The sequence below is a fragment of the Folsomia candida genome, unplaced genomic scaffold (assembly GCF_002217175.1).
Source record: "Folsomia candida strain VU population unplaced genomic scaffold, ASM221717v1 Fcan01_Sc001, whole genome shotgun sequence".
NCBI lineage: Eukaryota > Metazoa > Arthropoda > Collembola > Entomobryomorpha > Isotomidae > Folsomia > Folsomia candida.
Window position 1 is genome coordinate 14,683,588 of NW_019091193.1, and position 26,093 is coordinate 14,709,680.

General features: G+C 35.9%; 7 protein-coding genes and 1 long non-coding RNA gene across 9 annotated transcripts; 4 read left to right on the forward strand and 4 right to left on the reverse strand.

Annotated features, from left to right (window-relative positions):
* The first annotated feature begins 712 nt into the window (after window positions 1-712).
* LOC110842949 (tektin-3) lies at window positions 713-4,065 on the forward strand. Its single transcript, XM_022088833.2, has 10 exons — window positions 713-1,034; window positions 1,111-1,301; window positions 1,464-1,610; window positions 2,153-2,432; window positions 2,506-2,613; window positions 2,736-2,873; window positions 2,941-3,011; window positions 3,092-3,395; window positions 3,472-3,612; window positions 3,689-4,065. The coding sequence occupies exons 1-10, from the start codon at window positions 936-938 to the stop codon at window positions 3,875-3,877; spliced, it is 1,668 nt and encodes a 555-aa protein (XP_021944525.2). The 5' UTR covers window positions 713-935; the 3' UTR covers window positions 3,878-4,065.
* Window positions 4,066-4,246: 181 nt separating this feature from the next.
* LOC110863195 (muscle, skeletal receptor tyrosine protein kinase) lies at window positions 4,247-6,490 on the forward strand. Its single transcript, XM_022112448.2, has 9 exons — window positions 4,247-4,485; window positions 4,585-4,849; window positions 4,950-5,123; window positions 5,241-5,447; window positions 5,548-5,607; window positions 5,700-5,824; window positions 5,921-5,971; window positions 6,046-6,176; window positions 6,264-6,490. The coding sequence occupies exons 1-9, from the start codon at window positions 4,396-4,398 to the stop codon at window positions 6,400-6,402; spliced, it is 1,242 nt and encodes a 413-aa protein (XP_021968140.1). The 5' UTR covers window positions 4,247-4,395; the 3' UTR covers window positions 6,403-6,490.
* Window positions 6,491-6,664: 174 nt separating this feature from the next.
* Window positions 6,665-11,556, forward strand: LOC110859355 (ATP-binding cassette sub-family B member 6, mitochondrial). Its single transcript, XM_022108306.2, has 12 exons — window positions 6,665-6,961; window positions 7,033-7,268; window positions 7,375-7,447; window positions 7,513-8,079; window positions 8,199-8,419; window positions 8,504-8,584; window positions 9,546-10,084; window positions 10,161-10,547; window positions 10,629-10,743; window positions 10,814-10,855; window positions 10,943-11,163; window positions 11,257-11,556. The coding sequence occupies exons 2-12, from the start codon at window positions 7,047-7,049 to the stop codon at window positions 11,405-11,407; spliced, it is 2,619 nt and encodes an 872-aa protein (XP_021963998.1). The 5' UTR covers window positions 6,665-6,961; window positions 7,033-7,046; the 3' UTR covers window positions 11,408-11,556.
* Window positions 11,419-13,029, reverse strand: LOC118436334. Its single transcript, XR_004835377.1, has 2 exons — window positions 11,725-13,029; window positions 11,419-11,652 (listed from the first exon to the last, which is right to left on the reverse strand). It is a non-coding gene; the product is annotated as an uncharacterized LOC118436334 (long non-coding RNA).
* Window positions 13,030-13,509: 480 nt separating this feature from the next.
* LOC110861886 (thioredoxin domain-containing protein 5) lies at window positions 13,510-17,168 on the forward strand. Its single transcript, XM_035854129.1, has 12 exons — window positions 13,510-13,723; window positions 13,796-14,145; window positions 14,234-14,495; window positions 14,612-14,657; window positions 14,718-14,765; window positions 14,825-14,915; window positions 14,983-15,013; window positions 15,111-15,130; window positions 15,258-15,321; window positions 16,258-16,380; window positions 16,454-16,666; window positions 16,753-17,168. Exons 2-12 carry the CDS (start codon window positions 13,991-13,993, stop codon window positions 16,879-16,881), a joined length of 1,182 nt encoding a protein of 393 aa, XP_035710022.1. The 5' UTR covers window positions 13,510-13,723; window positions 13,796-13,990; the 3' UTR covers window positions 16,882-17,168.
* On the reverse strand, window positions 16,909-21,233 carry LOC110861866 (polypeptide N-acetylgalactosaminyltransferase 11). The gene is made up of 11 exons (XM_022111005.2): window positions 20,210-21,233; window positions 19,917-20,076; window positions 19,679-19,852; window positions 19,567-19,587; window positions 19,416-19,465; window positions 19,203-19,326; window positions 18,954-19,119; window positions 18,805-18,863; window positions 18,535-18,702; window positions 17,499-17,823; window positions 16,909-17,371 (listed from the first exon to the last, which is right to left on the reverse strand). Exons 1-11 carry the CDS (start codon window positions 20,814-20,816, stop codon window positions 17,120-17,122), a joined length of 2,106 nt encoding a protein of 701 aa, XP_021966697.1. The 5' UTR covers window positions 20,817-21,233; the 3' UTR covers window positions 16,909-17,119.
* On the reverse strand, window positions 20,854-22,888 carry LOC110861937 (pyrroline-5-carboxylate reductase 3). 2 transcript variants are annotated; one of them, XM_035854143.1, is made up of 7 exons: window positions 22,640-22,888; window positions 22,472-22,571; window positions 22,156-22,406; window positions 21,850-21,933; window positions 21,744-21,764; window positions 21,531-21,659; window positions 20,854-21,464 (listed from the first exon to the last, which is right to left on the reverse strand). In XM_035854143.1, exons 1-7 carry the CDS (start codon window positions 22,710-22,712, stop codon window positions 21,271-21,273), a joined length of 852 nt encoding a protein of 283 aa, XP_035710036.1. In that variant the 5' UTR covers window positions 22,713-22,888; the 3' UTR covers window positions 20,854-21,270. The 2 variants fall into 2 exon arrangements, with proteins under 2 accessions (XP_035710036.1, XP_021966764.1); XM_022111072.2 differs by having other exon boundaries at window positions 22,156-22,395; window positions 22,476-22,571; window positions 22,640-22,886.
* Window positions 22,889-23,196: 308 nt separating this feature from the next.
* LOC110861896 lies at window positions 23,197-25,452 on the reverse strand. Its single transcript, XM_022111032.2, has 5 exons — window positions 24,955-25,452; window positions 24,571-24,679; window positions 24,221-24,443; window positions 23,939-24,106; window positions 23,197-23,858 (listed from the first exon to the last, which is right to left on the reverse strand). Exons 1-5 carry the CDS (start codon window positions 25,240-25,242, stop codon window positions 23,720-23,722), a joined length of 927 nt encoding a protein of 308 aa, XP_021966724.1. The 5' UTR covers window positions 25,243-25,452; the 3' UTR covers window positions 23,197-23,719.
* Between the last annotated feature and the right edge of the window lie 641 nt (window positions 25,453-26,093).

Genomic DNA, 26,093 nt, shown 5'->3' on the forward strand with positions numbered 1-26,093 from the left:
CTGCTCTCATTCTTACCGTACGAGTAGTTTAGCTCGCATTTGCGAACCACTTTTATAAGCCCGGCCAATCTCAACCTGCCCCCATTGTGCGGGGAGAAAATCTCGTCCAAAAAAGCAGATACACATCAAGTGGCTATTCTTTAGCTGATTACCGTGGCGTAGTCGTAGTATTTCTTACGAGAAGCTCCACAACCACAGTTAATTGCCCAAACGCAAAACCAAATAGCTGATGAAGGAGGGTCGATGAGACTTTAATTTCCAAATGAAAATCGTGATCGTTTCAATAAATCCATATTTATATACATATACATACATACCAACCAAGAGAGCAATCATGATTGATTTTAACAACAATAACGAGACGCATGATTCGTAAAATCGCCATTGGATTTACTAATATAAGTCTTTGTGTACATTTTTTCATTATGGTGATTATGTCAAAATTATATTTCCCCATTCAATGCACTTTATCACCGTCGAACTTAATACACAGTTCTTATTGTCTTTTTGTTGTGAATCACAATAAAGTTGTGTTGTTGCCGTGTATATGTACGTTAACGTTAGTCCTTTCATCTTAAGACATGATTTGTGATACTTCTGGAATTTCTGCTTGAATACGTAGGCAACAGATATATGGACTCATATACACATATGTCATTTCTCTTTTTGATCATAAAGTCAATAGGTATTGACCAAACTCCTCGGAAATTATATGGTGGAAAGTGTGTCAAGAGAAATTATCCAGCTTCTGAAGTTGTGATAGCTTCGCGAGGGCAGGTATCCAGGAATGTCAGGAATAATAAACAGTCAGTCTCCTCAGTCCGTAAAGAAAGTGAACATTATAATTGGCTTTTCATACATAAATTTGTGTAGAATGCAATTTCGTATTATTGTCATAAATTTAAAGTCAGAGTAAAGACGTTTCTGCTTGTAAAATGCATCGCTGTACGCACTACAGTGATTACTACCCCACCCCTTTACAATACCAATATCGCTATTTCTACCCATCCCCAGTCTTGCCTGCCGTAAGGACGGTAATATCTTGAAGCTAATAAAACTACAATTAAAATTATGTAGGTGTGGACAATTATATTTCGTACCTGATTTTAGATTGCTTCATCTCGTGTTCACACTTGTGGTGTTCATACAATGCAACATGGTTGTAATTTGTGGAATAAAATCGGGTCTAGATTCTCCTGTCCAGAATTGGATCCCAGTAATGTCAGAGATCACTCATTCAAAAAAATGTTTCCTTGGCGTGTGACCCCCAGTGCTGACATCCTTAAAGATTCGTCCTTTTAGTAAGCATTAGTATTTTGTAGCTACTCGTATATTAAGTATGGTTATATTTGTATCCATACTCCATCATTTTATGGCGACTATTATACCATCGCCTCATGCTCATAATTGAAATAGTGTCAGGAAGGATCAATATTAAATACAAAATTTAACAATGGTTTCAGTACTGGGAAAGGGATAACTTATAGATGTGGAAGTTCAAGGGAAATGAGTAATGACTTGCAATCATTGGAAAAGTTTCCAAATTTAGTGAAGTCATCCAATATTTGTGCATCTCATGCAAGCCAAAGCTACACGTTGCCAGGAATAAAGTAAGATTTGATATGCAAATTCGCTTAAAAATGTCTGTTGACTATGATACATACTTTACCACAAATATTACTTGACTAGAATAGATTTTTATTCAGCTAAACTCATTTAAAGAACCTCTCGGAATATTTGCACTAAATTTAACTGAACTAACTAGCGTCGATTTTGCCTATTTTTTGACATTAAATCTTTGAAGTGTTTACTCTCTTTTTCATGCTTATAGATATATGAGATTTATTACAAAAGCAACAACTAATATATTAAAATCCAACTAATAGCAAATTGTAGGAAAATTATGCGTAGCCCGAAGTTCGTAGGTCGGAAAAATATCTGCATACTTACAGATACTAAATCAAATGCAATTTCACTATTCAAATCAAGTTAATGCGCCATGACTACAATTCTTTTAGTCACTGTCACAATTAATAGTAGATATTTCAATAATAATTTAACATTCAGTAACATTGAATACTTTCAACTTGGTACATACCAGTGAGCTTTGGTGACAGTTAAAATAGTAGAGTTTTGCATTTATAATCTACAGAGTTTCTCCCGGAGAGTGGCGGATCAACAACCATCAACTTACTTCTGGGGCCGAGTACGCTCATAATGCTGCAATAATGATGAGAACAGAAGCTCAAGGTTGTATAGAAGAGGCTGAGAAGGAGCAAGTACGTCGACTAACTGACACAAACAAGGATATCGATGACCGACTCAAAGATATCGACACTTGGGTGAATAATGAGAAGGACGAGCTAAAATTCAATGTTAACCAAGCTCATGAGTTGTTAGAGTTAAAAGAGCGATTGGAGGTTATGATGAAGGTACTAAGGCCCACAAAATATATAAATGTAGCACTTGTCTAAATAGTAGTTGTAATTACCTAATTGCGTACAGAACATTGAAACGCCACTAGAAATTTCGCAAGAGAACGTTCTTGCAAGAGAAAGTAGGCAAGGTGCAGAGTTGGTACACGATGCGGTTGAAGAGTCACTGCTAAAAGAGGTAAATTATACATATGTATATGTAATTTATGCATAAGAACTACGAGAAAGATGTTCATATTTCCCTGGCTGCTATCATCCACATTTCATCTGATGGACTTTTGTGCCATTTATTGTGGATAGATTGAAACAATGCGGAGAAATCAGGATAAGTTGATGGACGAAATGAATCGACTAAACCAGCAACTGACCCGACTACGAGCAGCTCGTCATGAGATTGAGATGGACATACGGAATAAGGAGGATGCTCGCAAGACCGATGTATGCATTTACACGAACCTAATTTTATAAATAATATCTAAATCCATATTTACATAAATCCGTACAGGAGTGTGTGAGATTATTGAGCAAACTTTCTAATGAAATTGGAGGAACAGAAGTCATCAATGGATTATTGACGTAACTACACTATTTTTTACACAAGACTGTTAATTTTAATACTTTGGTATGCAGTTTAAAATATTTTTGCTCGTGTACAGAAATAGTTCCCCAACCACTTGGATACTAAACAGTCAAAATTTAATTCAGAAATCAGTGGAAGAGAGAAACATGTCTCAAGTTCTGTACACGGAAGTAATTCGCACCATGCTGGGTTGCGCAGACGAAACATTCAACGTGTGGTATGAAACTAACTCAAGTTTCAACACCAGAGTTTCTGAGATCATTACAGCCAAGCAGCAATTAGAAAAGCAACTGGTGAAGATCACGCAAGACATTGAAAGCGTCAACAAGCACATGATCAAAGTGAAGAATGCATTAGATGAAAAATTACCACAGCTGAAGGTTTTTATTTATATAATCATCAGTTTTTCGCATCATAACTCACCATTAAATAAAATTGGCGAATAATAATTTTCAGCTAGCAACAGCAAGACTGGATAAGCGCAAACAGCGTCCAGGAATTGAACTTTGTCACGATAAAGTGATGCTTGCTTTGTACAGAGAGATTTACGCGTTGAAACATGCCGTTGACATGCTCAGTTCCAAATTACACGACTTGGTTTTGAAAATTACTTCTTTAAATAAAAATAAAAATAAATAACAAGGTAGCTAATCCATGTTTTTTTTAATTGAAGGAAACTGCAATGGATCAACTTATGCGAACCAAAGGGACTTTGGAACACGACATCAAGCTCAAAGATGTGGCGTTGTTTGTTGACCGTGAAAAATGCTTATCTTATCGTCACAATTTTCCAATTTCAACTTTTAAGGAAACAAGATATTCAACAAAGAGGTTGACTAATTCAAATGGAATAATCGCATAAAAATAAAACTCGTAGAACTTTTACGGGTAGAAGTAAATAAGTACATAAACGCAATAGAATTCGTAACTCCTACAAATATACAATTATACCGTTGAGATTCGAATAATCGCTACAATATCCATTTCTCATTTGCTCATAAAATAAATTTCAATTAAATAAAGTTTGCAAAATAAAATCTACCATACGTATCGCAGTATAAAAAGTTATAATCCAATATGTTTGCACAATTCTGCATACAGATAAACCTTAGTAGCACCATTACGCCTACATATGCCACAACCGTTGCTTATCTTATCTTATCAGTTAAGGATGATAATTGGCATTTTCATTAACTAAATGGCGTATGTGCAGAATCCCAATAGATGTTTTTGCCCTTGTGTATCAAACTGTTCGCGTCATAATTACATACATTACATATAAATATTTGTGTGTATGTGAGTCATTTTTCGGCTTGACTGATTGAAAGGAGGAGAAAATTAGTTTTTTTACTGAATAATAATTCTAATACCACCAGCAGAATGTCTGCCGTAATAGTGGTCATTGTTCTCGTAGTTATATTTGTTGCCGTCGGGGTTGGCGTAATTTGTACATGGTCATGGTGGAAACGGGTACGAAACAACGTTACAAGTCTTTGTTACCTTTTTTCCTTAGACAAGGAGAGTATTTAGTATTATTGATGTATGCAAATATTTCGTACACGTTATTAGTGGCTGAATCGTTGTTTGTCAAATGGCGATTCACCTCCAGATGCGAGATGGGAACCAGGTCCACCAACTTTTGAACAATTGGACCCTACGGCTCTGGACAGGTCACAAAGAAATCGAGACGGGTCAGTGATCATCGACCCCTTGCCCAATTTGAGAGATTTGAATATTGATCCACGAGAAAGTTTTGAACTGAGGCGAACTAAATTTCCCCAAGGAATCATTCCAATTGGTGGAGAATCTAGTGTCCATGCTCATGATTGGTTTCGTAAGTTTGTCAAATATTACAAATGACTAATCGAAACTGTTAATCTAGATTGTATATCTATAATATTTACATTGTGTTTGATTTTCATTACATTATGCAGATCCTCCGTACGAAAGCTTTCCAAAGGAAAACTTGGAATATATCAAAGTCATTGGTAAAGGTTGGTTTGGTAAAGTTATTGAGACTGACGCAAAAAATATTTCCCCAATGACAAAATCAAAGAAAGTCATTGTGAAGCAATTACGAGACGATGCGAATGACCATGAGCAGATGCGTAAGTTATTAATGATAGTGTTCTTATCAAATAAAATGATTAAGGAAATCAGACATAAATTAAATAAAAAATATTTGGTTCTATACATGTTTAATTCCATTTAAATCATTCCTTTAGGATTCCTCAATCAATGTCGTGCTTACAGGGATTCCAACCACGGAAATGTTTTAAAGCTATTAGGTTTCTCAGTTGATAACCTGCCATATCTTGCAATTTTTGAATATTGGCCCTTAGGAGATCTCAAGTCATATTTAAGTGCAAAGAGGAAATGCAACGAAGCAGAATCAATGATTCAACATGGAGTTATTGGAAGGATGGCAATAGGCAATTCATTTAAATTACAAAATCTTGAATTTCCCATATGCGAATTATGGGAGCCACATATTTAAGTAATATTTGTAAAAGACTTTTAATCTATTTACAGATATTGCAAAGGCAATGGAATACCTTTTTGCTCTTCATTTTGTTCATGAAGACTTATCAGGTGACTTAATATGTACCTAAATGCGTACAGTTTACTTATATACTAACGATGTAATAAAACAAAACCCTAAAGAGCTATTGAAAAATTTCCAGCTCGGAATTGCATGGTGGGAAATGTGGCAGGGAGAATAATCTTGGGTGACAATTATGGCCTAGCCCCCAGCGCATTCCCCAGGGATTACTATAAAATTTCGAACATGGCAATTCCCATTCGATGGGTTAGTCACTTCTGATTATTTGTACTTACTAATATTATCATCATATCATGCAAGTGCATAGTGTCATTGGGCGAAATCTTTGTTAAATTAATTTAGGCTGCCCCTGAAGCATTCGAATTCAAAGAGGGAACATGTACCCCACTGCAGGTGTGCAAACATCTTTCTTAATACAGTTATTTGGTGTACATATAAATCACTGAAATTTTAAACACCTTAATCAGATAACACAAGCAGCAAATATCTGGTCATACGCTGTTGTGCTGTTTGAGTTGTACAGCTTTTCGAAGATGCCATATTTGGAGATGAGTGACGAGGAGGTGATTCGAGGGGTTCTGGTCAACAAATCCTACCTGTAATTAACTAGTGTTTCTTACTACGATTTTGTGTATGGATACTTTCACCACTTTCACTTTTCTGTCATGCATTATCTCTATTTTAGGATGGAGCCTCCAAATTTCCCCTTCGTAAATGACTCCACGAAGGATCGTTTGTACAAACTCATGCTCTCCTGTTGGAACAGAATCCCCGAAAATCGGCCCACAATCCACCAAGTTCTTGAAATCATGTCCACACCCTAGAATCTAGTTGAACATATCTAATCACTATCTATATATATCTAATCTTTGACTTGAGTACAATGCAATAATAATTATTTAAAACCATTGATTAACTTCAAGTTGCATTATTCATGTTTACAGTAGTTTGCATGCAATAGTTCATTTGATGGATAGAAATGCCATCATAGAATTGCGAGGTAGAGAGACAATGAGTTGGGCCAAGTGACGAGGAAAGTGAGACTGCTGGATTGTGACGATTTCATCTCCGGAGGCGGATTTCACAACAACATCGGGAATGACTGGATCGATTCGTTGAACAACACACAAAAGGAGAGCTAAGTACGAGTAAATATGTCGTCGACGTCGTTGTTCGATTTGTTGCGTCGTCATCCTATTAACTTAACTATATTTGAACAAACTGGACTCTCGCACGATTAAGTAAATCTTTATAAACGTCAATAGTAGCCGTTATTGCGGCGTGTTTGGTTTATTTGTTTCATTGTTGCAATTTCACCCTCGACCCGACCGGCTGATCACCCAAATCACAAGGCCGGCCTATCGATTTTGTTGATTACCTAATGTAAGATAGACTTATCATGTTTGATATATGGAGTAAATATTCTTTAATAGTATTATTTTGTCCATCCTCAGAACCAAGACCCAAGATGAAGTTTGAGCTGAATGAATTTTGTCCACCAAACGAGACACTGCTTCCCCACTTCTTGTCAGACAAGGGCGTGTCGCCATGTTTCACAGAGACGGTCATTTCCTCAGCCAGCGTCCTCTACATGCTTCTTTTTGGCTCCATGCAACTATTGTTGTATAAAAGATATGCTACCCCCGTTCAACACTACGCCCTTCCATTTTCACAGTTGTATGGATTACAGGTGATATTTTTTTAATGAAGCACAACAGAATGGAATGCTATCTTTATGCTTTGTTCATGATATCTAATATGTAAATATGTTAATTCGGTTTGATAATAATATGTAGATGATACTAAATGGAACATTGCCGATCGTTTGCCTGTTGACCCTGCTCATCGAACTCTTTGTGTTTAAACCGGGTTTGTAACAGAAATAAAATGCATTGTATTAGTCAAAAAGGAAAATAATGGGTGTGTATTTCCAGGTATAATGTATGGTTACATGATTCTACTAATTCTGCAAGCACTGATAGCGTGGCCAATTGCGGTAGTTCTCATCGTTTGGGAACGAAAGTATATGTTGCCAACTCCGCCATCCCGAGGTCATGGAATTATTCTGCTCGTCTTTTGGACAGGAATGTTCTCTTTTCAAAACTTGGAACTTCTCAACATTCGAAATCAGGAGTGGTTTTTCAAATTCAAAGATTTTCAAGATATCATCTACTTTACACTCTTCTTAATTCGATATATGTGTACTGGCGGAGTCTTTTTATTGGGACTGAAAGCACCAGGCATCCCTTCTATCAGACATAGTGAAAGTTTCGCAAGACTGCATCCTGATGGTGAAGAAGATGATGGAGGAAACAGGGATAGACCAAATTCTAGTCAAGGGTCACCATTTCGAAATATTTGGAACAAACTAAAAATGCTGAGCCCCTTCATTTGGCCCTCTAAAAGCCCACTCTTGCAGTTTTATGTCATCGTTTCGGTTGGACTATTAATTTTTGGAAGACTTACAAACGTTTTTGTTCCCTTGTACAGCAAAAAGATTGGTGAGTGAAACATAAATTACGTGCAGCTACATAATAATACGTATATATGATGAAAAATGTTTTTAATAATCTGGTTGTTTGATGGGAGGATGATAATGTCCATATCTTATTTTATTTAGTCGACAGTATGACCATTCTTACAAATTCATCCAAGGCAGATTGGCAGGACTTTTCAGTGTCAGCCGGCTCCATGTCGTTGGCATTCAGATGGGACTATGTACTTATATATGTGGGACTAAAGGTCGTTCAAGGTGGTGGTGCTGGGGGTACAGGCTTGCTGAATAATCTCCGCAGTCTTTTGTGGATAAGTGTAGAGCAATTTACTACACGTGAAGTTCAGGTAAGCATATGAAACTGATTCAATTATTTGAGCAACTGTTGATATAAGAAACATATCTTGTGTAATGTCCTTTTATGATAATAGGTCAAGTTTTTTGAACATTTGCATCAACTTAGTCTGAGGTGGCACCTTCAGAGAAAGACGGGGGAAGTTCTGCGAGCCATGGTAAGAACCTACGTATTGTATATGCATAAAACTACAAAATTGGTCTAATATAATTATGTTTATACAGAGTTGTTTTAAATACCTCAAAAGTATTTAAATACTTAATTTCTAAATACTTGACTACTTGAGTGGTATTTAAGTATTAAATACTTAAATAACTGAGTTTGTTTTAAATATTTAAATACTAAATACTTAAATACTCGAATTTTGACAAGGTATTTAAATACTCAATTACTCAAATACCTGAATATATCTGAAGTATTTGAGTATCGGTTATTTAAATACTCTTTAAATAGTATTTAAATAGTGGTAGCATCTGAATTACCAACTCTTAGTAGTTTAGATCTATACTCTCAAGTGGAATCGTCAACAAACAAAATGAGTGCTTGTGAATGAATGAATGAATAAACGAACAAAATGAACGTTTGTGAAAATTAGATTAAGACAAGATATGTGGAATTAATAATTTGTATTACAAGCTGAAAATGAGTAACCAATGTGAAGAAGCTTAAAAAAGATAAAACAAATGATTTCTTTAAATTTTCAATTTAACTATAATTTTCACGCATGTTTGATTAATTTTCAAATATTATAAAACACGGGCTGTAATAATCTGCTTGATTTTGCCCTAATAAAATTAATCTATACCTCAGAACACCAAATGAATGCTAAGAATTCGGTAATTATCAACGTCTAAATTCCGAGTTTTGCATCATGTTAAAAAAATTAGTATTTAAATAATTAATTTTTAAATACCTGCAGTATTTAAAGTATTTAAATACTAATTAGTTAAATACATTTTATACGCTCAGGTATTTAAATAATAAATAATAAATACTTTAAATTCAGTATTTAGATTTTAAATAATAAATAATAAATACCCAAAACCGGTAATTAAATACTGATCTTAAATACCGAAGTATTTAAATACAACAACTCTGTGTTTATATGCAATCTATAGGACAGAGGGACAGATAGCATCAACAATATACTAAACTACCTGTTGTTCAGTATTCTACCGACCATAGCGGACATCATCATTGCGATTGTTTATTTCACAATGTTCTTCAACTGGTGGTTTGGACTCATTGTTTTTATAACTATGGTCTTGTATCTTATCTGCACCTTTGCTGTAACGGAATGGAGAACAAAATTTCGACGTACAATGAATCAAGCTGATAATGAGCAACGACAACAAGCAATTGACTCGTTGTTGAATTTCGAAACCGTAAAATACTACGCAAATGAGAAATATGAAACCGATCGTTACGCATCTTCAATTATAAAATACCAAAAAGAAGAGTGGAAAGTTACCGCTAGCGTCGCTTTTCTTAATTTTTTGCAACTAATCATCATAAATATTGGATTACTAATCGGTTCACTTTTGTGCATTAAGCTCGTTGTGAATCATGAAGGTTTGACGGTCGGCGACTACGTAATGTTTACGGCTTACTTAATGCAATTGTATGCCCCTTTAAACTACTTTGGCACATACTACAGGTTATTTATTATTTTACTAAATACGTGTATAATCAATTTAAAAGTTTTGACAGCGGCTGTCTGACTGTGATTTCAGGATGCTCCAGAAATGTTTTATCGACATGGAAAACATGCTGGATCTATTTAAAGAGACTGCAGAAGTGAATGATATCCCAGAAGCCAAGAATCTAATGATCAGCAATGGAATGATTGAATTCAGAAATGTGTCCTTCAACTACGTCCCAGAGAAGTCTGTTCTCACAAATATTAATTTTGTTGTTCCTGCCGGTCAATCAGTTGCCCTCGTTGGACCTTCCGGCGGAGGCAAATCTACTATCGTTAGACTACTATTCCGATTCTACGATCCTTCTGAAGGTGATATTTTAATTGACGGACAAAATATTAAGCTCGTCACCCAAACATCTTTAAGAAAAGCTATTGGAGTGGTTCCGCAAGACACAGTGTTATTCAATGATACAATCAAGTTTGTGACAAACATATACATATGCACATACATAATGAGAAACTTTATCATTTCATTGTCTGGTTTCTTAACACGTAATAGGTACAATATTCTTTATGGGAAAATTGGTGCTGAAGAAGAACTGGTATTTAAGGCAGCAGAAGGAGCTTGCATTCACGAGAAGATAATGTCATTTCCTGATAGATACGATACCAAGGTATGCTTATTTGATTTCATTAAATAATTAGTAATGAGTAATTTGAATAACTTATGCCGTTTGCATACAGGTTGGAGAGAGGGGTTTAAAACTTAGTGGAGGGGAGAAACAGGTACATATGTACAAGGACTTTTAAGGCTAGATTTTCATACTAGAAATTTTTTTGTATCGTTGACCGTATATTTAATCCCATTTATAGCGCGTTGCAATCGCTCGTACAATTCTTAAGAATCCATCAATCAATCTGCTCGATGAAGCAACTTCATCCCTTGATACGCAAACAGAACGCCAAATTCAATCTTCCATTCAACTTGTATGCGCAAATAAAACTTCAGTGATTGTGGCTCATAGATTGTCCACGATCGTCAACTGCAATCAAATTCTTGTCATAAAAGATGGTAGAATTGCTGAGGGAGGAACGTAAGGATCCATAAGAATTTTATATTCACGTATTTTTCGTATGTTATGAAGGAGGCATTCTTCTCACTATTTTTTGTTTGTTTAATCCACTAGTCATGATGACCTGTTGTCACAAAATGGGGTATATACAAGCATGTGGAATGACCAATCCAAACAAGATACAGGTGACACTGTGGTGCCAACGGATCTCTCCGATTTTAATGCCAACTCATCCACCGTTATCGACTCTACAATTTCCACATAACTCGTGTTTTCTTTTTAAATGACTCCTATAGTCAAATCGATATTATTTTATTTCTTTATAGTATTTGAACTTTATTAGGATCTATGTACAAGAATTATTATTATTAGTTATTATGATTAGCATGTGATAAAGAATATATGCATCTCAAACTTTCCAGTCTTAACACGGACATTTTTTTAATGGATATTCGATGATGAATATCTTTTTTCTGGTATATGCTGGTCCACTTTCCTTGAATTTAAAGTCTAAACCAAAGACACTGTTTTAAATATTTTTTTTTGCAGCTTGCTAACATTGCTATATGATAAGTTATGTACCTTGAAGTGTCATTTCATGTATGCCAATTTCATAAACTCTCGCCATTTAGTCAAAGCTGTCCAATTCATCCACAACTCCGTAGATATTTTGTCGACCGTACTGATTGGTGTACATTTCTGTTGGGGACATGTAGTCTTCTGGAATAATCTGTTGCGGCTGATGACGTTCGTGACCTTGTCCAACGAGGACGTTCTTTATGTTAATCAACATCATGATGCTCTGAATGACCATCTGCCCCATACTCCACACTGACAAAAATTTGGTACACTGGAAAGCTATATCTGCAATCCTATAATTTCCAAGAAGGGTGAAACTAACTCCGGCGCATATTGCAGTGATGGTGCCTATGTTGCAAAACTTTTTGTAAACTCCTCTGCGAAATTTCTCCCTATTTTTCCACATGGGTGGAGATGTGAGTAGGTGGTTTTGCATTCTGGTACATCCAATGACCCCACCGAGTACCGAGTACGACAATGTACAATAATTTACCTTGTTTTTATTCAGCATTTATTTGTCAATCATCAGCAATAATGCAGCAATGGCACGATTACTACTAAGGGAACCAAGCGTTACGTATAGTTAAAAGTTTATGATTTATACAACCTAACGTATGCCCTTGCCCATGGCTGAAGTAATATTGGTCGTTTACGTATAAAATACATTGATAAATAAATAGAATTGTCGTACGAGCACCGACCGAGATCGTCCATGGAAAGAACGTCCCATCATTGTGCTTGGTACTTTTGTTTTGAGCTGGTCGGAAGTGGGGAAGAACGCTGGCGACGGTTGTGGGCGGAGTGCGGAGCCTCAACCCCCACTTGGTCGCCCAACGTGACGGCGGAAATAGCCAACGGTTCTTCCCCGACCGCCAGACCCAGCAGTTCAGTGCTGTTCCGTTTAGCTGTTTTATATTATAAGGGAAAACAGTTAACCAAAACCCTTGTGGATAAGAAGGTTAGGTTAGTCATCACGGGAGAAGGACACGAGTTCCTTCTTACGTGGTGGGAACAACACTGTTGAAGCAGAATTCTTCTGCCCGGCAAGAAATTTGATACGATGCATGGTGATGATGGTTTTCTCATCTGAATCCGTGCTTCTCGTTGTTAGTCGTGAATACTTTAAATTTTAAAGCTACAAAAATAAATTTGTTAGACAAATTAGACAAGATTTTTGTATATTTGTTGTAAAAACTCGCCGGTAATTTATATTGAAGAGATACAAATGCAGTAGATATATTCAAATCTATGTAAATTTAATTGTATGCATTTTTATGCTCTTCATCCTTCTAGTACGGTTAAGCCTGGTCCAAGATGCCATTTAGCAAGAATAGCCAAATACACCCTTGGGGCAAGCCTCCTTTCTCCATGAAATCTTCAACGCCCAACCGCATATGTGTGCTAATGATTTAGCACATACATTACATTACCTGAAAACCAATTCTTGTATATATCACAAAATAGCGTACGTGTTCGCTGGGTTCAATAGACAGCATATGAACAGTAGGTAGTAAGACAGTGTGTCGTATATAAAATGTACTGTAGTGTGAATCCTTACATTTCTCTGTAAAGTTCAATGTATTATGGAATCTTACAATTTTAACAGAATTTGCTTTCTGCAGTTTGTTGGCTCTCCCATACAAACAACGGCTTTAAAAACGTGTCTCTCAAGGGATTGATGAAATGACCATGCATGAATCTATGAAAGCTTTTTTACTACATAAAAGCAGGCTTCACTACTATGTTCTATTAAAAGGTACATAATATTCCGTCAAAAAAATTGGTTCAATTCTTGTTGGGGGAACTATATCGCCCACACTTGGCCACATCCCTCACATCCCTCTTCACATTTTTTATTTAAAAGAAAGTCTTAAAAATTGCCATCACCTGAAGTACAGATCATTCCCACAGATTCATCATTGTCAAATTTTGTAGACGGAAACAGAGTGAAGATTTGAAGAAGGCAAGTTTTCTGCACGCTGCTGGTTGCATTAAGATATATGTACGATGATCATCAAAAAGAGTTGTTTTTATAACATCAAGCGTTTAAGCTGAACAGGTTTTTGACTTTTAGACCTTGGCTGGATATTGACCGGAACGGGTTTCTTCGCATACATTTTCTTCCATATTTCCAGACATTTGTAAGAAGATAGAAATTTACAACAGTTTACGTGCAGCACAATATAGTTTTAATTTATTTTCTCAGCACTACATTTCTGTGGCTATTATCTATTGTTTGAGTTTGCATTTATTTGACAATCATTTTACAATGAAATCATACGCAATACGACTTGTATTCATCTTGTGCATATGCTGCAGTACAAGTGCTCAAAACTCAGTGGAAACGGTGCTAAAGTATAATGGTGATCAATTCAAGAAGGAAGTTCCTAATAAGCCGCATTTTATATTCTATTTTGTCCCGTGGTAAGAGATCATGTGATGTCGAATAACTGCAGGCGTGTGTAAATATCTAGATAAATACATTACGGGCAATAAATTTGTTAATCTGTAGGTCTGGAGAATCCAAAAATATTGCCGGAATCTGGGAGGAATTGGCATTCAAGTTTAATAAAAAACCAGACTCTGAAGTAGTTGTGGCAAAGGTCGACTGTCAAGCTGAAAGTGACCTATGTGCTTATCAAGACATTTCCGATTACCCAACAATCAAATTCTATCGACCGGGTGCGGATCCGATGGGTGTGCGTTATCGGGGAGTAGAAGACTTGAACTCGGTTGAGCAGTTTATGAACAGAAATTTGGGGAATAACGCTGAGGTGAGACAGTACAATGTACATTGTACGTATACACATAATTTGTATGTATCTGCCTGTCAAACATGCATGCATTTCCATATTTGTTAAAATCTTAAATTATGTTAATGTGCATGTAGTTTGTATTTGGAGCACGGGTACCTATGATTCCTGAACCTGATGGTGGTAGGTATTATGCATTCTAATATCATCAAAGTACTTATTCATGGTATATTGGATCAATAGGTTTACATTGGTTGCAAGATGAGAACTTTGATGAAGCGATGGGATCAGGTAGCTTTTAATATACGACTTGTTAAATATAAATACTAAAAGTGGTTGTTTTTATTAAGTCTCCAAAGCATTTGTGAAATTTTGCACGCCATGGTCGTCGAAGTGCATGGATTTAGATCCAATTTGGAAAGAAATTGCCAAGCATTTTAGGTATTACTTTACTCGCAAAACCTATTTAAGACCATCTGAATTTGAGCATCGCTTAATTTTGTTCTAGATTTGAAGATGACTTTATCTTGGGACAAGTGGTAAGTTATAGATAGCGTTTAGCTATACTTACGTAGAGTTAATTTATTTTTTATAAATTCATTTTAAGTGTCGACTAAAAATTGTTTATTTATTCAGGACTGCAGTATGAGTAAAAGGTACGTCTTTTTCTTTTCAAAGTTCCTCCCTGGTGAAAGCATCGTTTGCATATATTTGCGCTTTTCGTTGACCATCGTTGTTTGGTTTGCATTAAAAAAATGAGCACTAATTACATTTTTATGACAGCACCTGCAATGAAAACGAGGTTAGGGGTTATCCGACCTTGCTGTGGCTGCAGGATGGAATTGTGGTACTTTAAACTTTAATAGATGAAATTATCAGAGACTGGCGGATTAAAGATATTGGGATTAAGGATTGAGATTGAGGATTAAATTTAAAATCTTGGGATTGAGATTGGGGATTAAGGATTAATTTTCCAAATTTTGGGATTAAGGATTGGGATTAGGGATTGAATTTAATCTGGGATTAGGATTGACACGGGATTAAATTTAATCTGGGATTGGGATTAACACGGGATTAAATTTAGGGTTTACCTGGTTTGGAAATTAATTTACATAGTCGTGGATTAATTGTTTGCATTATTATGCCAGATTTTTAAATTAATTAAACAAATCTCTGAACTTCTGAAAATGGAATATTTTGATCATTTTGCATACAAAATTAGATGGCTTACGAATACAATTTCTAAGTCATAATTAAATATTTTTTGTGCTAAAAATTATATAGGGGAAGAATTCTAATTTTATTCTTGGTACTATTTTAACGAACAGCATCGATCATAGTTTGGTCAGAGTACTCACATTTCTTTATAAGCTCACACAAAATTTGAACATTGCACATTGAGGATACCACGATACGAGTAGTTTTGCAAAATATTTTGGAGTATTTTTAAATGTTTGATAAAAATGAACGAAATGCAATCAATTTTCGAAAGGGGAGCGATCTCAAGAGAAGTTTGCTTTTTGAGTTTTTAGTGAATGCAAATTTAATCCCACTTTAATCCCATTTTAATCCCACTTTTGGATTAAAGTTGACAGATTTGGATTGGGGATTAGGGATTAAGGATTAAAATTCAAAAACTCGGGATTAAGGATTGAGATTAAGGATTAATTAATCCCCAATCCCAATCTCAATCCCCAATCCTTAATCCGGGATTGACCAGTCTCTGGAAATTATCATATATTTTACATATATCAAATCAGTTTATGTGTGACATTAATTTTAGGTGGAAAAGTATGAATCCAAAGACAGATCGGTGGAGACATTGAAGAAATATTTGTTAGAAAAACTAGGAAGAGAGGAAGTGAGAAGGCTTCCAGTGGGTTACGAAGAGGAAAAGGACCCTACGGTTAGGTTCAAGTGTTAAGACGGACATGGTTCATTTGTTTTGACCTTTATAAAGTATATGATTTCCGTTATAGGACGTCGTTGGTTTATCAAAAGACGAATTTTATGAAACTTTGAAAGGCCCAAAGTTGGTTTTCGTGCAATATTGGACGGCGTGGTGCTCAGATTGCTTGGCGATGGATACTGCATGGGAAACATTGGCTGCAAATTACAATGAAAAGAATTCCAAAATAATTATTGCGACGGTCGACTGTGTTTTGGATAAAGCAATTTGTGACGAACAGAAGGTATTTTTTCTAATTAAGAGTAATTTAGATAAATAAATTGTGAATAAGAGTTATTCATAAATAAATATTTGTGTTCCTAATTTTAGGTCGTGGACTTTCCAACCTTGAATTTATACCAAAATGGAAAGCTTGTATCTACATATACTGGAAATCATGAAGTTAAGGATATGACACTGTTCGTGGATATTGCCATCAAAGCAAAACAAGAACTATGAATTCAATTTAAAAGTTAACAAGAGACGTATTACTGAATGATAATTTATTTCCTTTATTTTCCTCTCGTAATTTTATTCAAATAATTAATATAATTGTGTAAATGGATTGCAATGAAATGAAACGATCCACGTGTGAATGTGTCATGGCATGAGTATTCTTTATCACATGAAATGTATGCACCCTGTTATACAAGTACTTTAACAAATAAGTAGTGAAATATTTGAGAACATGTATATTTCACTTTTCTTGGGTAATCTCAATAAAATCAAATTTGTTATGGTCAGAATCTTCTTTGCAGAGCACCATTTGTAGCTGAGCCCCCATTATTGGCTTCCCTTGAACGCCAAGACACTGTCCGGCAGCCAAACTAAAAATTGGTGTTGCTTTGTCTCCAGATTTTTTCCATTCTTGTGACCCACGCAATTCATGACACTTGGCGACTTTTGGAAGATCTGAGGATGCATCGAGACAAAGTAGCTCGGCAAGTACCTAACAGTAGAACAATAAAAATCAGACAAACAAACTCTGCTACATATTTATATAAATTAAATACATTATGCGGAAGCTATGTACATATAATATAAAAGAATAAGAAGTAATAACTATCAAATCATACCAGTTCATGCTTATCAGTTTCTGACCATTGTTGTTTTTTCTTATTTGTGCTTCCGCATTTGCCTAATACCAGTCCAGCATTTCTCTTTGTCACATCTCCTTCACTTTCCACGCAAAAGAACGTCTTAGACAACCTTAGTAAGAATTTCTTTATGTAATTTCGTGGTCTCTTGTCCCAAGGAATGAATTTGGCACTGTCATTTGCATTTGATTTTCCTTGTTCCATCATGTCTGGATACACATTGTCCAGATACCATTTGAAAGATCTACATTTTAATTGATGTCGTAGTTCAACCCTTGCAGAAATATCTCCATAATCCAGATTCCTATAAATAAATACATTACGTACATAACTAAAAGTTTCAATTTCCTCGATATGTGGAATTCAAATTCGTGAATTTTGTTTGGGTGCGTTTTGTAAACAATTGAATGATTTCCGTCATATATGTATACATAGATTACTTTGTATAAGAGTTGTGGATATGTTGAATTCATTATTAAGGGGTGAAAACCCCTTTATGGAAATGTCTTGTCTGTCTGTCCGTCCGTCCGTCCGTCCGTATCCACTATAACTTTAGAACGGATTCGAATTTCGACATCCGGTTTTCACCAATGTGTTTCTAATTTTTGGGGACGGGATGAATTCGAAGATGGGCGTTGTAGGTCGTAAGGTCACGGCGCCACGGTGATGACGCCAACGGTCAAAGGTGTCGAATTTTTCGTTTCCACCGTTTTAGACGTATTTTTGGATGGGGATTTCAGAAATCGCCATCGTTTCGACGTGCGATGACCCTGTGACCGTGTGGGAGGTGTCAAATGTCGAAAAAATGACTTTTGTCATGTGGGGTGTCTATTGAAAGGTATTGTCGTGTACGTTTGAAGTACGCGGGTGGGGGTGTCAAAACGGGGCAAAATTAGACGTGGGGTAATGTGAGACAATGACGGGAAAGTGCTGAAAGACGTTGTGGGCGTGTCACAAAGACAATTCCGTGTGTTTTCACCCCTTTGCTACATTTCGTTTGCAACGGTTTATTTACCTAGCACTCGGATTTGTCGTGTAAAACTTTTCTTTGAACTCATCCAACCAAACCTCTGCAACTCTTGCTGAATTTTTCAAGACTGTGTCGACCCCATTAGTTCCACCACCATAAGGTCGTCTTTTTCGAAACACATGACCGACCCTGGAGCATGGCATGATTTCTAGCCTGAAAATAAATAAAAATACAATTTTATTATAGAAATGCAAAATGGGTGTTGCAAACATGCAAGTATTTGTATAACGCTGATGTTCAAAATTTATTTATTACCTACTACCACACATCCATGCTCGAAAAGACAGCTCCAAATTTTCTCCACCCCAAATATCCTTGACAAATAGAGTTTAAATAATTAACGGAGTTGGCTACATATGGCGTTCTCCTATAAAATGCGTAGGTGTTTATTCATAAAAACTTACCATTCCTTCATCATATTCACCGAGATTCACAAAGTGTTGCTTGTTAATTGCAAATAGACCACCAGAGTGGGTGGGTGATATTATTGGTTTTATAAAGTCTTCTTTTGTTTTAAGTTGCGCTTTTGGAACATTGTCCCATCGGAAATGGAGGCCCCAATTGAATCCTCTAAAATATAAATCCACTGTATAGACAGCACATTTTGCCCGCTAATGCAACTTAGCAACTTGCCATTCGTTTATCATACTCACCCTTTTACAAGTGGACTTGAAGAATATTGAAATGTGTCGGCGTTAATAATGTCGACAATTGGTGCAACCAAAGTCTTGTTATTTTCTGATATTCTCGTCAATAACGGTTCCATCCACATGACACCTACAAAATTATCATGATATATGATCATATCCTATGTACAGATATTTAATGTCTATGTAAAGGTACAGTCAATGAAAGCGACATCTTACCTGGTTCGACATGAGAATCAAGAAAAATTAGGACGTCTCCATTTGCATGCCTGTTTGTATAATTATTGAATATTTTAAGATTGAAAGTAAATTATATAAATAAGCACAGTGTTTTATGCGAAAAAATAAAGCGGAATGCTGAAATCCTTACCGAGAACCAAATATTCTGGCCCTAGAACAAGCATGCATACAAATACCTATTTAGTGCACATGTATGTACGGATAAAATATATTTATGGAGAGACGTGCAAATTAATTTCTACCTTATTAGTCCTTCGCGTTTTGGTGTTTTGATAATGCTAACTTTTGCAGGAAAATGTTTTTGTGCATAGTTTAGAACTTTCTCATGAATGTTGTCTAATTCGCTGCAGTCATCAACGAGGATGATTTCATGAAGTAGGCTCGGATTCGAACGGTCCAATATTGTGTGAACAGTTCTGCAATGAATGATTACCTGGATATGAAGTTATCCCACTTTTGGAGGCTTTTAATGGACCTTACCTTAACAGGGTATTAATTTCTTCGTTGTAAAAACAAATTATAACTGAGGCGTCTGGAAGACTGGATGACGGATAATTCTGGAATGAGCATTGCGGGTGACGTGTGTCAGGGATTTCTCGGTGAAAACCGAGTCTTTCACTGACTAGAACATTAAAGGCGTCTAAAACAATGCAATGGGAAAGTTAATTAGTCTTAATGCTCCATTTAAATGCAATTTTTAACAATTGGCAATTTATGCATATCTCGAAATCATTTTCTAAATTTTCCTTAAAACTATTATGTAAATAACTAACGTTTTCTGTATCCTTCCTCCCGAATCTTCTTATCTACTAACGTTTGAATAAGGCCGAGTTTACCAATATCTTCCAACTTTCCATTCCCAGCGTCAATTTTTACTTTGGAGTTTAAACTGTTTATAAGTTTTTCACTATTTTTATATTTTGTAGATTTATCGTTAATTAGTTGCTGAAACTTTTTTCTCCACTTTCCTTGAACTGATAATTCTTTTATTTGATTGACATTTTCATCGTCTTTAGCATCATGATCTTCTTTGTCATACAATTCATTATTCAAAAATACCGTATTTTTAGGAAAGTAATTTTGAGGACGGTCGAAACTTAGTAAAGATGATGACGATTGAGACAACAATAACTTATCTGATGGAGGCAAATCCTCATCGTTAATATTATTATCCACGCTTGTGCTTGCAGATATTGAGAGTGGTATCCGGTCAGGCGAACTGGACGTTAAGGTGAGATACAGATAAAAACTTGCTGCCCATGTTATCGACGCCAATGTCACACCAAACAGGAAGGACTTATGACGAAAGGTTGTCATTTTTTTAAACAACCCATTATTGCTGCTACCATTATTAAATGTGGATGAGACTGAGAATGGCATTTGTGCCGACGAGAATAAGAAAATTATGTATTATAACTACAAGTGTCACATTTTTTATTGAACGTAGAGTAAGTCAACATTTTAAGTTATTTGCAACTTTTTAAGTATAAAATTGCTTCTCTTTAGAATTTGGCAATATTTGTATAGTCAAGATCTTGTTTGTAAAATATCAAACCTCGCAGGAAACTTTCCCATTGGCTAGTACTCTTATGAGCCAAATAGAGAGCGTAATATACAGGATCTAGCGAGTCTTTGTTTGAAGATTCGGTCTATGATATCGGCTATATACATATGTACATACATGATTTACTACATGAACATGGAAAGAACAATAATAAATTACATGATTTACTACATCGAATTTGGTTTAAATTGTGAGTGAAAGTGATAAAATAGCACATCGTAGATTTTCATAATATGTAGCTCGTCACAAGCATATTACTAAAATTTGAAGTTATTTTTTGGATTTCATCCCCAACTCTTCTCCTCGCGTCGTTGCTGCTTCGACTGCTTTCATGAGTGCATATCTCACAGAGTGAAATTCTAATTGAGCAATTCCTCGAATTGTCGTACCCCCTGGCGAACACACGGAGTCCTTCAACGCACCTGGGTGGCTATTACCCTCGCCTAAAATTAGCTGTGCAGCCCCTTTCATGAAAAAATAGAATTATTATCAATTTCATAACATCCAACACGAAGTATTATTTGGTATACCTTTCATGGTTTGAGCTGCAATCTGTAAACTGAGGTCTCGAGGAATTCCCATATTCACTGCGCCATCAGACAATCCTTCAAGAATGGGAAACATGAATCCAATTCCGGAGCTAAACAGACCACAATAGGCTACATAGGTTAAAATAAAACAAACATTTTCAATGTTGAAATGCACAGTTTATATTTTTATGGGAGTTAAAACATTTTCCAGACCGTTGATTTGGTGTTCCGGAACTAAAATTGTCAGCAAATAAATTTAGTGTGCATAATATATAGGTAAATATTTTATTAAATAACTATATTTAAACTTATTTTTAACCTTCAAAACAGAGTCCAACGGAACCGAGTAGCTTAGAAAGCAGTTCTTTATTCTCTGACGATGTAGCTTCATCCATAGTATAAACTGCGTGTAATCAACAACAACATGTATATATGTACATATAACAAAGTAAATCACAAAAGTTACGCAATATCTTTAAGACACGCTTCTAAATGGCCACGACATGCATTTAGGCATTTTGGGCATTTTTTAGGCCAAAAATGCCTAAAATATCGGACACTTATTTTCATGCCATGGGCATTGTACAAGTCAATATTAAACAAGCGTTATGTCAAGATTAGATACCTGAACATCCACAATCTACTTTCATTGCAATATTTGGCATTGCCCTGGCTGTAGAAATTTTAGAGCTTTTGAATTTGAGCTGTAGCAATTTTGTAAAATCGAGGAGTGGAATTCCGGCCATAATTGAAACATGGAATTTTGATGTATTGTCCACATTATATTCCGTACTCTGAAGGGCAGTATTAAATATTTGAGGTTTCACGGCCCATATAATCGTATCCGAGTCGTCTACAACTTCGCCTAAATTGTTGCTAAATTTTATAATCTATCGTATATAGTGGTGAAACTATGTATGCCAAGTAAATAAATACTTTACTTGCCATTGTGAATGGTTGTTCGACAACCCACCTCCTTCCAGGCTTCCAGATATTGCTCTTCTGGACAGCTAACAAATACTTCCGATGGTTTTACGACCCCTGGAAAAGCAGGACCTCGCTTTCTCAATCTCTCTGAATAGATGAAATTATAGGTAAATAATGATTACCTTTTCGAACCATTGACAAACCAATGGCTTTCGCCATTTGACCGGCTCCTATAAATCCAATTTTACTAAACATATTTTCCTTGTAAGTATTTCCACGATAGAGTTGTAAAATTAAATGGATGTCTCATTTGATTTGTAAGAAAGATGTTGACAACTTATTTTGTTTGTTAGCTACATACGAATAAAAAATGAGCAGAGGATTGACAGATAAACCATAGGATTGACCCCTTCTTTTTCATTATATACGGAAATATGCTTCATAAAGACAGATATGTACATTACACATACATTCATGGTCTAAAATTACGCTTACATATTCTCCTGTATATGCATTCAGCCCTGAAACCATGAACGAATGCCGACACCAAAAGTTAGCTGTGATTTTCCATCAAGAAAGGCATTTCCATAAGTAGTGTATGCATTTTGGGCTCAACATTTCACTTTTCACAGTATGCATTTCACCTTTCAATTAACATAATTTGAAGCGGTGGATGCACAACTAAACGATTAATTTGCGGTTGTATTTTCAGTTTAAAAAATCAGTTAATGCGATACAATTAAATACAAGTAATTCTTTTATTTCATAGAATAACTGTATTCTAATATAATAATCGAGATCGTCAATCGTCACGGTTAAATTCATCACGCGGCTCGCTACATGATATACTATAGTACTTATTCTAAATCGTAATTGTATAGTAAAAGTCAGTCAACGATTTATGTGAGCAGTCATTTTTCACTAATTTGTGTATGTGCGTATATATGTGTGTACGTGTGTCGGTTTCCTTCTTCAAAGAACAATATTAATTACGAAAGTTCACTTGTGGAGTATGTTGTTGGTAGGTCAAGCTCGTAAAATTCATGTCATTATTAAGCGTCTTTCACGTCGTCGTTCGTAACTATATAAATACATTGGTTAACTCATCAAATGCACTATAGCAGGGCATTTGCATGGTTGTCTTGTAACTAGTGACGCAGCTAGACGCCAAGTTTAGAAGCATATCGAAATGTTCTCGGTTGAGTGTCAAAAACTTAATTTGCGAAATTCGAAAACAATAAATATTCTAACAAGGTCTAAATCTAAGAAGATTTGCTAACGACATTGTCATCGACTAAGTAGCAAGCGTATTTTTTGTTGCAATGCGAAGACTGATCCATATATGCACGAGCCATCCTTTGAATTTGTTGTGGAAGATGTTTCTCAAATTTTGAGAACACTCTAAAAGAATGATTATATGATTAGAATCCAAATAATGATAATGCGTAATATAAAAATAAGCTGAATTTCTTTGTATTCACCGTTTCAAAGTTTTATCCAAAAAACTTCCTTGGCTGACTTTACTTAATTCGCAGGACATCCGCTCTACGCATTTTTCAGAGTTCATTACGCTCTTTGCCAATTGTGTCATTCTTGCACTGATATCTCCGAATCGGAGTCCTGGGTGGAGGCTTCGGCCAGTTGGATTACTACATAACGTTTAAAATATTAGGATATTGAAGCTTTGTGCGAATATGTCCCTCTTGCTACACTTTTTCTAGGTATTGTTGTCCAATAATTTAAAGACGGTTATTATTACTGACCTTGGGATGGTGATGACAGGAACTGGGAGGAACAAGAATACAAGAGGCAGTAACAGCAATGCTGGGAGCAAGAGAGCCAGCAATGGAATTCCTGCCTTCAGAATAGCTAAGAGTCCAAGACCCTTGATTCCCTTGACGCCCAGCACCCCAGCAAGTCCACCTAAACCACCCAAACCCCCAAGTCCTCCAAGTATTCCACCACCAGCTCCGTCTTCTTCGTAAGCTGCAATTGGAAATTTGAAATCTTGTATAATTCACAGCAAGTATGTATTCTGCTCCCATTAAAGATAAAATAATCCTTATATTTTACAGCTAAATATAATGCAAGTAGTTTGATGTTTCTCCAATACCTTCCGCAACTCCGTACTCAGCGTTAGGAACACTGTGACCACTTGAATGAACATGTTGCTGATTGGTAGGGTTGTAGCCAAAATCAGAGGCAGCGTCAGCATATGAATCCTATCGAAATTATGTTCGAAAGTTAGTATACGTAATCTATGCATGAACATATTTTTATATGTTTCGACTTTGTGTGATTTATAGATAAACGTGTTTTTAAATTTCTTGCTTTGGGAACATTAAAAAACACATTGGTTACACGAGGGAAACTTTGTTGAAAATAGTGTAAAATTATTCCAAATAATTCCAATGCATCGTGTTAGTGCATGCTGTCGATTTCCTAATCACCATTTCCCAGTCACTAGCTTCATCGCAAACTACAAAAGTTAACCTACCCGATTCCAGACGACGTGTTTCTGATGGGGATGATAATAGTAGCCTGATCCGTACTCCCGATAATTCGCCGTTCCGATGTTGCTAGAAGCAGCAGGAGCAATACCACTGTCACTTTTGGCTGATAAAGGTTTGATTAAGTTGGATAAGGAACTTTCACTTCCTCCAATCTCGTTGGACACCTTTTGTGACTGGCAATGGACATTATGGGCTAAACACACGAATAACAATGATATGCACAGCACAAATTCCGAACGCTGGGTTTTATTTGAAACGTTAGAACAAGTCATGATGTATTTTTTTTAGAAAATCAACTATAAAATTTTTTACAGCGAGATAAATTGCGAGTGGAGCTACTGATCCCAAACTAAATTAATTCCTTAGTGTGTCAACAAGTATTTTTCTAAATACATCAAGTGCCTCCTGCTATTCGGAGATAATCAAAGACCGGGGATGCGACTGAATCCTTTTATGATTCAAAACTGATTGCAAAAAATGTTTCTCTGATAATGCGTTTATATATAGACACAGAGTATCCAATTGCATACGCATTCGTGGCATGATGCTATCGTAGATCTGACCTAGAAAAAATCAGTCCCGGAAATAATACAGGCTGTTGTGGTCTCATATATTACAGATTTCAGTCACTGCATATGAGAACCATCCTTAATTTTCACGGCGTTTCGATTTTACTACCTTTGTGCATTACACTACTGCACACTTTGGATTATCTCTTTAGGAACAAGGATTATAAATAAATCAGTTGCACCCACCCTTTAACGTCATTGTCACAGTCATGTATCATATAAATATCATCGTCGTCTGGCCCCTGGCCTAGGAATAATAGCCACACCACCGACCACACTGAATCACAATGGGGCGGATTTGATTTGATGTACATACAGAGAAGGATGTTTTTCACGCTTATAAATAGAAAAGGAAGAAGTTTTCATGTGAGTAATAAGGGACAGGGATAGAAAGTTGCTTTGGTGAGTGAATAGCAAAAGCGAATAAATGATCTTTAAAATCAGACAATGCATCAATCTCATTGTATGTTAAGTTGTGTGTATGTATGATGATGCTCAGAAAGACAAGCTCCGCTGCATACATACCTGCATATGCCTGTGTCAGGAGATCATCA

Bases quoted from the DNA above. Each gene is read 5' to 3' on its own strand.
- LOC110863195 (XM_022112448.2), top strand. From the start codon at position 4,396: ATGTCTGCCGTAATAGTGGTCATTGTTCTCGTAGTTATATTTGTTGCC. The intron at 5,608-5,699 runs GTGACTTAATAT...AAAAATTTCCAG, and splicing joins TGTTCATGAAGACTTATCAG to CTCGGAATTGCATGGTGGGA. The intron at 5,825-5,920 runs GTTAGTCACTTC...AAATTAATTTAG, and splicing joins TGGCAATTCCCATTCGATGG to GCTGCCCCTGAAGCATTCGA.
- LOC110861896 (XM_022111032.2), bottom strand. From the start codon at position 25,242: ATGACTTGTTCTAACGTTTCAAATAAAACCCAGCGTTCGGAATTTGTG. The intron at 24,444-24,570 runs GTATTGGAGAAA...TTCCAATTGCAG, and splicing joins TGAGTACGGAGTTGCGGAAG to CTTACGAAGAAGACGGAGCT. The intron at 24,107-24,220 runs GTCAGTAATAAT...AACGTTATGTAG, and splicing joins CCTGTCATCACCATCCCAAG to TAATCCAACTGGCCGAAGCC.
- LOC110842949 (XM_022088833.2), top strand. From the start codon at position 936: ATGCATCGCTGTACGCACTACAGTGATTACTACCCCACCCCTTTACAA. The intron at 2,433-2,505 runs GTACTAAGGCCC...AATTGCGTACAG, and splicing joins GATTGGAGGTTATGATGAAG to AACATTGAAACGCCACTAGA. The intron at 3,396-3,471 runs GTTTTTATTTAT...AATAATTTTCAG, and splicing joins AAAAATTACCACAGCTGAAG to CTAGCAACAGCAAGACTGGA.
- LOC110861937 (XM_035854143.1), bottom strand. From the start codon at position 22,712: ATGTTTAGTAAAATTGGATTTATAGGAGCCGGTCAAATGGCGAAAGCC. The intron at 21,934-22,155 runs GTATCTAATCTT...GATTACACGCAG, and splicing joins AGTAGATTGTGGATGTTCAG to TTTATACTATGGATGAAGCT. The intron at 21,660-21,743 runs GTCTGGAAAATG...TAACCTATGTAG, and splicing joins TCCGGAACACCAAATCAACG to CCTATTGTGGTCTGTTTAGC.
- LOC110861886 (XM_035854129.1), top strand. From the start codon at position 13,991: ATGAAATCATACGCAATACGACTTGTATTCATCTTGTGCATATGCTGC. The intron at 14,146-14,233 runs GTAAGAGATCAT...GTTAATCTGTAG, and splicing joins ATATTCTATTTTGTCCCGTG to GTCTGGAGAATCCAAAAATA. The intron at 16,381-16,453 runs GTTAGGTTCAAG...TTTCCGTTATAG, and splicing joins AAGAGGAAAAGGACCCTACG to GACGTCGTTGGTTTATCAAA.
- LOC110861866 (XM_022111005.2), bottom strand. From the start codon at position 20,816: ATGCCATTCTCAGTCTCATCCACATTTAATAATGGTAGCAGCAATAAT. The intron at 19,588-19,678 runs GTAGAAATTAAT...TGCTTGTTCTAG, and splicing joins AAACGCGAAGGACTAATAAG to GGCCAGAATATTTGGTTCTC. The intron at 18,864-18,953 runs GTAAGTTTTTAT...CTATTTGTCAAG, and splicing joins GTGAATATGATGAAGGAATG to GATATTTGGGGTGGAGAAAA.
- LOC110859355 (XM_022108306.2), top strand. From the start codon at position 7,047: ATGAAGTTTGAGCTGAATGAATTTTGTCCACCAAACGAGACACTGCTT. The intron at 8,420-8,503 runs GTAAGCATATGA...TTATGATAATAG, and splicing joins TTACTACACGTGAAGTTCAG to GTCAAGTTTTTTGAACATTT. The intron at 11,164-11,256 runs GTAAGGATCCAT...TTAATCCACTAG, and splicing joins AGAATTGCTGAGGGAGGAAC to TCATGATGACCTGTTGTCAC.